Source organism: Tubulanus polymorphus, chromosome 8 (genome assembly GCF_964204645.1).
Source record: "Tubulanus polymorphus chromosome 8, tnTubPoly1.2, whole genome shotgun sequence".
NCBI classification, from domain to species: Eukaryota; Metazoa; Nemertea; class Palaeonemertea; order Tubulaniformes; family Tubulanidae; genus Tubulanus; species Tubulanus polymorphus.
The window spans coordinates 6,269,171-6,281,848 of NC_134032.1; the positions used below are offsets into that span (position 1 = coordinate 6,269,171).

Here is a 12,678-nt window from a genome sequence, read left to right on the forward strand (position 1 = left end):
AGATTGGGGCCTGTTTTACTAACCCTTAGAGAAAATCCATCTCCTTAGTAGTCTTCATTCTTTTCTGGTCAAACTTCGCGGGAACGCTGGGTACCACCACGAACCACACCACCAATAATGATGTGATGTTGTGCACCGCGATTCATAAACTACTCATTGCATCAACGTATGGAATCATTATTGTAACGGTTTTTATGGCGTACGAAACATGACTATTCATCACGTTTTAGAAAATAATGTTGGCGTTTAGTGAGCAGTGGCAGCGTTACTTTGACCTGTGTGGAAATATTCATTAACGGTTTAAACGGCGTCAATTAAACCATCCATTGACTAATGATTATACGTTTCGAACGCATTTTTTATAGAACGGAAAACATCTGAATGTAACAGCCGATCGTCTGTACTTCGACGACCCGTACGGATGGGATATTTACGCCGCTAAAGTTTGGCTGGAATAAGACTTCCGTAGAACGGATGAAATTCACCCGATCGTCACCAAAGGAACGATCCACCACATAGGCGTTATCTAGGTCAGAGAATACCATCTGAAATACCAGAAACCGGGAAACGATGATAGATGGTATGATTTCACAGATGGGAACGGGAATCCCAAGGTAAAAGTGATCGAATCTTTATGGCTTTTCCGACCACATTTCCACCAATTTGTCTTCTTTCAGTGTATCCCATGCCGATTCTTGTTCGTCTGTCGGGGCCGCAATTTTGTGAATGCACATGATTTCTATCTTGGCGCTGATTAGCTGTTTTTGATTGGATTCGAAGCGATTCGTCGCTAGTAGCCACACACTACGCGATTTGCTGCCGATCCTCGGTGACCTTCGGCGATCTTGTCGCCGAATATCTAGCATGCCAGATACTGAGCGATCTTGTCGCCGGCGACGAATTGTCGGCTGACAATGGTTGCCAGTGACCGCACACTAGGCGACTTCTCGGCGATTTTGTCGCTTGCGACGAAAATTGCCGAGAAATCGCCTAGTGTGCGCCCGGCTTTTACAATGTCGGTTACAAACTTGGTTATCCAGACATCCGGTCGTCCGGCGGTCATCCAGTCGGCCGGCGGCCGTCCAATCATCCAGTCGGCCGGTTGTCCAGTCATCGAGTCCCTCAGTGATCCAGTCGGCCGGTCGTCCAGTCATCCAGCCGCCCAGTCATCAAGTCGGCCGGTCACCGATTCATCCAGTCACCTAGGGTTAAAACATTAAAAATGAACTAATTCTAACTTAAAACTTAATCGACAACAGTAGAACTGGGTCCAAGAGTTATAGCAGTTAGGGCAACCTCATCTAGTATTCAGACACGATCAACTCGGACTTTTGGCTTACCCTCCTATTAACCGTCTTCCAATCGTCTCTTTCTTAACCGCCCTAATTTTGACCATTAACTATGCCGACTGAGCGATCCGCCGGAGTTACTAAGATGTCATGATGATAACATAGCTTATTATTTACCTATGAACACTGAACTCTGCAAAATGATTATTTTGAGAGGAAAAAAGCCGAATCAACGATAGCGAAATTTTGGGAAAATGGCTTCTAAATTTTGCGCACCCGCCCACTATGGAATCGACTGCCCATAGTCAGTCATATTAGAACAAGCCTTACAGACAAACCTTTTAAAACTAATCTTAAAAGTTAAAAATCAACCTATTTGTCTTTATTGTTGTGCAAAGATTAGAGTTGATGTGTGATTATTTTTATCATTATGACAGCAGGAAATTCTGCCGAACGGAAAACCCTGACAATGCTTATATAGTGCGAAAATTCCAGCTATACGCTTTTAAGAAATAATACAAATCAATTCATATTTCACTTCAAATTTTCAGATATTCGCAGGTAACACCGGCACCGACGCACTTGGTGAAGTACGTCACAGAGTGCGTTTAACAGCGACGGCGCTACGGTTGGAAGCGACGAAGACAAAACGCTGCTGCTTCGTTCAGTTTACAAATCCGCCTCACGTCACCGGTACGAGACTCAAGGTCGAGGGCTGCTTCCAGAAATAGGAAATTGACGTTACATATACATGTCCCCGTTATGTATGGTGGCTGATTCGGGACATACTAAAAAAATTGTATGTACGGCTACAGCAACTACAGCAAGGAAATTTTCACATTGGCCCGTTTTTGGGTTTTCTCACGCGAGAAAACCAAAAGTCAAAAAACGGGCCACTGTGAAATGTTTTTAACGTCGCTCTACAAAAAACTTTTTTAGTATGGCCCGAATCAGCCACCATATGTTATGATATGATGTAATAAAGAATTGAAAAATATCAAATGAAACCGAAAAGTTGTGGCTAATTCTAGTAGATCTCTCACTTGCCAGGCGAGTGCTTTAACAATTTTAGCAATCGGGGCAACTGACAAATTCTAACTTTTCCTTTAATTCTTTAGTCCAGGCCAAGTCAGGTCCAGGGAATACGAAATGCAGACGAGGATTTAGCAGATAGTCCTCCACATTGTGTAGGCCTACTTACTCGAGAATGTTTCATAATTTTGGAAGGCTCTCAAATCTGCCCCCTGAACAGCCTCTGGAAAGCTATCCACAATGATCTCAAATTCACTGAACGATTTAAAACAATATTTACAATATCGCGTTTGGGTGCGAATAGTATTAGGTCACAGAAGGACATGTGGAAGGAAACCTGGCTTTAACTTCACTCAGTGGATCACTCGGCTCGTGCGTCGATGAAGAGCGCAGCTAGCTGCGTTAACTAATGTGAATTGCAGGACACATTGAACATCGACACCTTGAACGCACAGTCCTGGAAGTGGTTTTATCCACAGTGCTTTACCACGCCCTACCATCCTGGAGTACCTAACTGTGGGTAAAGGTTGCCACGACCGAATGCGTTTCGTCTAACTCGTTAGGGTAGTTTGTATCCTTCACTCTGATGTATTTCATATTCTTTCACCCGTTACAATAATGGGTATTACTTGTGACAAAGGTAGGAAAGAGGTAGAGACGGAGAAGGGAAAACTTCCGCCTATGTAGGTAGTTTTATCACAGTGCTCAACGGCGCTCTGCGATCCTTCTACCCATGTGCGGTACACTGATGACATTAAATGCTCTGCATACGCGCTCAATTTTCAGTTTTCATCAAATCTCTACCGGAAATCTACCAGTCTTGAATACTTAACTTGTCCTTTTCAATGTCCATGGATCCGTGGATCTGTTCCTAGATATGCCCTTCTATCATATTTGAAATATGAAATTGATTGATGGACAGGTCATTTATAAACGAAGCTGTCGTGTCAAGCCCCATGGGACTCTTATTAAGCGTTCCTAATAGATTCAAAATTAGGAGTAGAATAACGAAACCCTATCTTTTTCTCCTTAAGTGATATCTCTTCTGTGCATGTTTGCAGTCCCGACTTTACCATCGGAGTTACTAATAAGTAGCGCCACCTGGTGGATCCTCACTTTTTAGCCCACTTGGGACTTTAGTCCCAGCGGGCTATGCGTTCACTTTTCGTCCGTCCGTTCGTCCGTTTGGACGTCCGTCCGTCCGTCCGTAGACGGAATCCAGTTATTTTGGGAAGTTTTGAAGACGCTTCAATGTAATGTCTTGATATTTGAGTTACACATGTATCTACCCTAAACACATCTTTAGCCCAAAAACTGGCCTTCTCAGATTCAAGATGGCCGACTGGCAGCCATTGTTGTTTGCGCCAAAATCAGCACTTTTTATACGTTTTTGAACTTTTTGAGGGAAATTTTGAAGACGCTTTGATCAATTACCTTGATCTTTCGTATATATTTGAATCCCCCAGGGCCCATTAGCATAACAAAAAATTGGGTCGATCGGACTCAAGATGGCCGTCCTATGACCTTTTTAGTGCCCAAAATGTATCCATTTTGGCCCGAATTCTTTGGAAAGGGCTGTTTTATACCTGAGATAGGTATTTTTGATCAGCCAATTATGACGAAATTGGCAGCCATCTTGGTGTTATAGGTACTTATTCGTAGGTGGGAAAAAGTTTTTCGACATTATATTGATACCTAAGCATATTTTGTTACCGCAATGAATTAGAAAGTTGTAGATTATAAGGTGTTCTATGACTCCGAAGAGTTTCAAGGTCATTAGTGTTTGTATATGGCCACCAGGGGGCTTTGAATAATACGTTATCTTAGTATTTCTATATTATATTTGTACCAATGCATATTTTGTTACCACAATCAATTGGAAAGTTGTAGCTCATGACATCACCTATGATTGTGATCTGTTTTAAGGACATTAGTTATTCTATATGGTCACCAGGGGGCATTCAATAGTGGAATAACTTAGTATTTCCTTATTATATTGGTGCATAGGCATATTTTGTTAACAAGATCAATTGCAAAATTGTAGTTCATGGCATATTCTATGATTGTGGCGAGTTTCAAGGTCATTGGGTTTTGAATATGGTCACCAGGGGGCGTTGAATTGTAGAATAACTTAGTATTTCCATATTAAATTGGTAACGAGGCGTATTTTGTTATCACAATCAATTACAAAATCGTAGCATATGACATGTTCTATGATTGTGGTGAGTTTCAAGGTCATTGGTTTTTGTATACAGGGGGCGTTGAATATTGAAATTGTTAGATTGTTGAGCATTTGAAACCACTTCCCAAGTGGGCATGGTGTCCCTGGACCTCTAGTTTGAGTAATTAATAACTTCATTTACTGCGATTGTTTTTACATTATATATTCATACAATAGGTTATAATATGTACATGTAAATTCAAATCGTTACAATGACGTAGGTAAATATAAAATATAAGAACAAACCAGCGAGGACGATACAAAAAAGCTTGGTGCTTGTGTTTGCACCGCCCACCTGAGTTACAAAAGAAAAAAAAACAAAGAGAACATGATAAAGAAAAAGAAAAAACAAAGAGAATCTATGGGAAAAAAATATATCATGACAAAAAACTTAAAAATATCATTAACACATTGTGATTCTATAGCTTATAACAATGTTATCGAACAACATACATATACATACATATACATATACATACTTTCATACACATAAAGACATACATATACATGCACATACGCATATTACACACATATACATATACACACATATATACTTTTTGACGTGGAATCCGCAATTGCCACAGAAGTAGCAGTACACCATTGGGCGCGTACTAGGATAAAGCAAAAGGATTGTTTTACATAAAACACGTGTTCTTTAAAGCAGGGCTGGCGCGTTGTATTTGTTGAAGTGAAAATGTATATTCAATCGCACACAAGAGTCGTCGATCTCTATGCCGTAATCAAATAATAGTCATGAAGCTTCGAAGCTAATCGATAGCGAACATATGATCGTCGTATTGTTTCAATCAGCATCCATCTACAAAATACTTAAACCTAGCCTACCTCTGGCAGGTTTCGATTGGTTTCTACCGATTCTGGAATTCACTTTGAGCGCGTTTATTTCGACCAGTACGCTCTCCATTCCGCGATATCATCATCTGTAAACCTGAGGGCTGGTTTGTAATCTGGATAGTATTCCTCAACTGGGATAGGTCCAATCTTAACCTGCCTAAAAGCAAATGGATATCTAGGATTTTTCAGAAGATAATTTCGGCAATGAGGAAAAGACGCTTTTTGGTTATAACGGCTGTGTTGTTCTTGATGTCGTTTGGATTCTTTCGACTTACGACCAAGCGACCTATTTGGAATTTGGAGAAATTCCCAACAATAGCAAAAAGGTAAGTAAAATGGGGTCATCATTACTCCTAAGTCCCATTGCTCCGAAATCCCAATACTCCGAAGTCCCCATATTCCGAAAACCCAAAACAGATGAAATGTAGTTAAAGCTGATCCCATTACTCCGAAGTCGCATTATTCCGAGGTCCTAATACTCCGAACAATTAATTCGTTAGGGTCAATAAAGGACGACTGAACTTCGATAAATATGGATTTATTTCACAGTATATATAACAGAAATAGAGAGGAGAGAGCAGTAAAAAGCCGAGGCTTGTAAGAAACTGGCCCCTAAACCCATCCCGAAACCCAGTTTTCACAGCCATACAACAATCACACAACATATTCACACAACACAATCACATCGAAATCTCTCATACGTATAAATGCATGCAATATAAATTCGAATCCAAATAAAATTTAATCATACAGGTTCATTATTTCTAATAAGATGAAAGTAAGTAAAGTTTTGAATATTTTGACATATCAGATAATTTCAATATTTTCAGGGATTTAAACAGTAGAGATGTATGGTCAAAGTAGCCCTTTCTAGAAATAATTCTTACAATTTTCTTTTGTAGTAAAAACAAATTATTAAGATAGGTCTGGTAAGTGCTTGTCCAAATTAAGTTACAGTAATCAAGATATGGGCGAATCAAACTATAATATAGTTGTAACAATTGTTTTGAGGGAATAAAATATGAAATTCTTCGAATAATACCAAGGTTTTTTGAGATCTTGTTAGAAATGGTCATTATATGCTCCTTCCAGTTAAGATTTTCATCAATCTGAACACCTAAAAAATTTGTACTACAAACTCTTTCAATATAAATTCCACATATAGATATTTTCAATTCACTTTTCTTTTTTACTCGAATGAAAACCATATAATGAGTTTTTTTTCAAATTTAACGAAAGTCAATTAACTTTAAACCACATATCTAAATTTGATAATTCCCTGTTGACCAAAAATTCTAGAGATTTTAAATCTTTATGAGATATGAAGGCATAAGTATCATCTGCAAACATTATGAACTGAAATAATTTGAACTGTTGATACAGTCATTAATATATGAAAGAAAAAGTATGGGACCTAAAATCGAACCTTGCAGAACTCCACAGGTTAATTTTTGCGGAGGGGAAATATGAATCACAACTTGAAATCGTTTTTCAAGGTAGCTGGAAAAAAATTTTAGTACAACTCCGCGAAAGCCATAATCATTCAATTTAGCTAGGAGAATTTTATAATCTAAAGTATCAAATGCTCGTGAAAGGTCTAAGTAAATACCAATTGAGTGTTTGTTGTTATCCAAGTTATCGCTCATCTGGGTACCATCAGAAAAACAAATATTGAAAATATATGCGCTAGTGGACTAGAAATAGTATCAATTACGCTTTTCAATACTTTTTGGTTAATGTCATCAAAACCACAATTATTTTTCAATTTAAAGTTTCTGACTATTAATTCTATTTCGTGAGGTAGAATTGGATTTAGAAATAAATTATGATCAAGCTGAGGATTCATGAATTTTTCAAAACTTTCTGATTGATTGGGAAAACAATTAGGCTAGATTTGGTCCAACATTAACGAAATTGTCATTGAAAGATTTGGCAATTACATCGGGATCTGAAATAAGTTAATTATTGATTTTAAAATCATCTGGATATTTGTTCTTATCAGAATTTCTATTCAGTAATTCTTTTATAACTTTCCAAGTGTATAACTGTTATTACCGGCTCGATCAAATTTATGAATAAAATGATTTCTTTTTGCATGGATGATAAGCCTATCATAAAAATTTCTGAAGAAAGTGAAGCGTGCTTTTGATGATTGAGTTCGTTGAGTAACATAACGTTTATATAATTGTTCTTTGTTTCAGTGATTTCAACAATCCTCTAGTCATCCATGGATGCGAATCAGTTTTAAATTTAGAATATTTCTTTTTAACAATAGGTATACAGTCATCATATAGTTTCTTAAAAATACGAAAGAATTCTGAATATGCAACTGATGCATCAGTCAAGGACGTTATACAATGCCAGTCAGATATCAATAGTTTCCTTCTAAAATTATTACCATTTCTTGCACTTATTTCACGATAAGAAAAATATTTGGGGTTTACTTTATTATTAGCATTTCGTTCAAATTGAGCTAAGTTCAAACAAGTGAATATAGGAAAATGATCTTTTATGTTCCAAATAATAGCACCAGAACTTAGATTGTGGTTAAAGTAGGCATTTGTAAATATATTGTCAATAATAGTTGCTGAAGTATCAGTAACACGAGTAGGAACATCAATTAGGGGAATAAGAGAATATGACATCTTGGGAGTCAACAAATTTAGTAGTAGGTAAATGGGAAGATGAATGCGATAGATCAACATTAAAATCACCCATGATAAAATATCTCTTATTTCAAATGGGAAGAAGAATGCGATAGATCAATATTAAAATCACCCATGATAAAATATCTCTTATTTTTAGTGAGTTTTTAATAACAGTAAATCTAAATCTCTATTAAAATCGTTCAAACCACTACCTGTCCTATATACCACTCCAATACACATTATTAGATAGTTCAATAAAAAGATGTTCAAAACATCAAAAAGAAATATCATTCTTGATATATAGAGCCACCTCCTTTGTACTTTCTACTTAGGAATTTACTTGTAAAACCATCAATATCATACATGGATGAATTATCTTCTAAATCGGAGGTCCACGTTTCGGAAAAAACGATAATATCAAACTTACAAATGAAAGATTTGTAAGCGGTGTAAAAATGCTCAAAATTGTTGTTACAACTCCTCATATTTACATGGAGCAGAGAAAAATTATAACCAATTGGTATATTGTTCAATGAATTTACTTGATAATAATTACAATTATTATCAAACGCATTATTTTCCCCTAAATTCATTACCGACGAGATCAAATTAATCATATACGGTACTTATTTGAAATAATATTAACACTTTCTCGGTGTTGAAGTATAAAGCTATAGAAGCTGTAAACACAAAATATGAGAAGACTAATACATTTATAATATTTATGTATACCCATATATTCAAGGAAAAATTGATTAATTCTTACATTTACACTTATATGCTCATCCTTATGGGAAATTGTCCAAACATGCACAATAAAGGGAAAGTTTATAATGAAAAAAATATGCACAAGAATAAAACACCACAACATGGTGTTTGATAGATAATTGATATAATAATATAACTTATGTTAAGTATAGCCATATTACATCCTTACGAAATTATTCTAAATTGTAATAGTTAAATTAAATGTGCGGTAATAAGTTCACGAGGAATCTCATATACAAACATATATACAATTACATATATAATGAGAATTTGTGAATACAAAGTTTATATTGTTAATGGTTCGTAAAGTTGAAGGCGCTTTTTGTTACCATCCTTTGTCAACGCGATCACCTTACCATTCACTGTCCAGACATTTGTGTATAGGTCCGATTTAACCGCGCGATTTACGAGCATTACAATTTCACTGCATAAGTCCTCCTTGATCACTAACTTTGTTTTTTTTCCAATAATGTGCGCTTTTTGATAATAGAGTCCCTCACACCTCGGTTCACAAAACGAACTATTATGTCATCCGGGGTTTTTTCTCACCGTCAACAAATTTAGGGGCCCTACTACGCAGTCTATGGGACAGTTCAATATCATCATTAGAGATTTTATTTGGTGTTTCCAACGATGGTTTATTATTCAGTGTTTCGACAATTAAATTAGTACAATTCTCGCCCTGTTTCTCGGGTATTCCATAGACTACGTACTTAGTGATTCCTTCTCGAATATTGGTTATTTTCAATAACGTTTGAAGTCGTTCAAATGATTTTTGTTGCTCCATTTCACGTTTTAATTCAGCAACATCACGTGTGTGTTGGGACTTCAGATCTGTAATTTCTGTAAATTTGGCTTTATTCGATTGTTCCAGGTCATATAGTCTCTCTTCAGTACTATGCATCAAATAATGGATCATTTTAGTGTGACTATCGAGCCGTACATTTTAAGTATCCAATATGTCTTGTTTCATGTTAGCAAGGGAGTCAAAGTTTCCCGTCATGTCCCGCATCATATTGGACAGTTTAGAGGTACTCTCCGGTTCTAAATCTTCGAACGTTGAACTTCTTTCTTTTCGTTTTTAAGTTGAAGGAGCCCTCTTTGAGTGGCGAGAACCACTAGCACTCTCAATGTCGTGATTGAGATTATATGTTCCTTAAACGCGATTTTGGGATATGGGGACTTCGTAGTAATGAGTATGCCGTAAAATGCTATTATCTACAGTTGTATAGGTTTGATTTGGATCTGGATCCAGTTCCACAGTTGTGTGAGTTTTCATTTGACTGTGGATCCAGTTCGACATTTGACTCTGTATCCAGTTGGGATTTGACTAGGTAAACTCGTTTCAGTAAACGATGTTTTTCGTTGTTTTAGGTCTCATTGGATAAAACAATGCCGATATTCACCCACTCAAGAACAGACATTTTCAAAAGAGGTATAAGCTAAAGGATCCGGACCCATATCTCGCCCGTCAACAGATTAAGGGATCAATAAAGTATTTTGAATTTGAATATGTTGAATGTCGACAAAGGTATTGCATTGTATCGACTAGCAACCAGTACCAATATTTATGACGTAGTGCACATCCACTAAAAATTCATTAGTAAAATGACATGAAAATCATTAAATAAGAGACATGATACTTGATGTATATATCATAGAATAAACACCACAATTGTAATTCGTTACTTGGGAACGCCAAAATGCGTGGCTGCTTAACCCTAAAATGTCCTACATTCCTTTTTCAGACCCACGCCTTCCAATTTTCCTAGATCCCACCCATGTTCTACTATTCAAACATAATCATTTCTTACTCATAGGAAATCGAACGGTTGATCAGGAAACAGCAGGCGGAACGGAAAGCTAGATTGCTGGCCGCTTGCAGACGACAGGGCTTCCCGTTCCTGGAAAATAGATTGTTACACACGCGCGCCATGCTGGTCAACCGTAAATACAAATTCGTGTATTGCTACGCGCCGAAAGTAGCTAGCAGCACGCTTAGATTCGTAATGATGCAACTGAGACGACGCGAAGACCCTCATCAAAGCCACGTCGAAAGTATAGCTCATTTAAATCAAGGGGACGTCCGCAAAATTCTTACGGACTCGAGCTTCATTCGATTCATGTTCGTCAGGAATCCGTGGTCCAGACTTCTATCCGCTTTCAGAGACAAATTCTTGAACGTACACAACATGTCGAAGTTCCCGCAAATCTACTGGCCTATGTTGGACAAATATGTCGGTCTCAAAGTTTACGATTCGACCAAAAATGGTGGAGATACCCTCTACAGCGTGCCCGGTCGTAGGCATATCAATTTCGAGAATTTTCTGCGCTTCGTCACGGATGGAGTCTGGGACACGAATTTCAGCAACTTCTACAACGAGCATTGGGATTTATTCTATCGCTTGTGCCGCCCGTGCGACATGGGCTACGACTTCATCGGCAAATACGAAACGTTCGCACAAGATTATACGTATCTGATGCGCAAACTTGGCATACATAATTTAACGTACATGGCCCTGGCGAGGCCTCATACGTCGGAGGAGTATCTGAACAATTATTATCGCATGGTCGATCGTCAAGTAATCAACAAAGTTCGCGAATTTTATAAATGGGACTTCGAAATGTTCGGTTACGATGACTATGGAAATTGTACGGATTGACGCATCTTGAAGTGTCTAATCTTAGTCCCCAATTTGTATTTCTTATCTTATTGACTAAGTGTAAGTCATCATTCGGACGGAAGGCATCAACAATAACATGATGAACGTCACAGCATGAATGACTCAGTGGCTACAATTATGGGCGGCCATCCCCGCCAAACAGACGCTAAAGGATAAACCTATAACGTGAAGGATAAACCTATAACATGAAGTATAATGTAGTAACGTGAAGGATAAAATCATGACGTGAAGGATCAACTCATGTCATTAAGGATAAACCTGTTATGTCACCAGATGGCGTGCCAATCAATCAGAAATATGTTCAGTTGTGCGCACGCGTCATGACGTGTGAACTTTAATAAGTTTCAACGTACGGAATTAGGTTCGAATCCCGAAAATGATGAAGTGTCGCTGGTTTATTTTGTTTGCCGCATTATTTGTTTGCCGGTTTATTATCTCAAATAGGAAATAATAAACTTTGAAAGCCCCAGTATCTATAGTATGTGCTAATAGGTTCGAATCCTGAAATTGTGTATTTATTCATATATCGCGATATATTTCAAATTTTTAGCTTACTGCCGGCAAGATTTCAACCCGTTATCCCAAAAAATACAACAGATCATCTTAAGCAATTATTGACAAAAAAACGAAGAATGCCTGGTCCTGTTGCGTCCGCAGTTGTGAGCCAAATGAGCCAAATCAAAACTCGCATTTATGAATAATTTTTGTGATAAGAACCTAATAGCGCCAATGAAATAGACCAGCGACATTACGGTCATCAATTTGAAATAAGGATCAATATTGGGATTCGAACCTAATAAAAACTACAGTGACGCTCATGCTGGAGTCATTAAAGTTCACATGTCATGACGCCTGCGCACAACAAAATTTATTTCGACCGACCGGCACGCCATCTGGTGGCATTTTAGGTTTATCCTCGATGACGTGTGAGTTGATCCTTCACGTCATGACATTATCCTTCACGTAATGAGTTTATCCTTCACGTTATGAGTTCATCCTTCACGTTATGGGTTTATCCTTCACGTGATGACTTGAACGTCTGTTTGATGGGGATGGCCGCCCATATACGATGGCTAGTTTCACTGAACATCTACGATATGATGAAATTCGCCTCTTCTATCGACTGCTTTGATCAGCAGTTGAGCTCGATCGAGGACAAATTGGTTTTTCTTACCAACAAAACC

The 12,678-nt window shown here is 37.7% G+C and overlaps 1 protein-coding gene and 1 pseudogene across 1 annotated transcript; both read left to right on the forward strand.

Annotated features, from left to right (window-relative positions):
- Positions 1 to 2,666: 2,666 nt before the first annotated feature.
- LOC141910422 (5.8S ribosomal RNA) lies at positions 2,667 to 2,805 on the forward strand (annotated as a pseudogene).
- Positions 2,806 to 9,769: 6,964 nt separating this feature from the next.
- Positions 9,770 to 11,473, forward strand: LOC141910301 (carbohydrate sulfotransferase 11-like). The gene is made up of 2 exons (XM_074801034.1): positions 9,770 to 9,841; positions 10,631 to 11,473. Exons 1-2 carry the CDS (start codon positions 9,770 to 9,772, stop codon positions 11,471 to 11,473), a joined length of 915 nt encoding a protein of 304 aa, XP_074657135.1.
- The last annotated feature ends 1,205 nt before the right edge of the window (positions 11,474 to 12,678 follow it).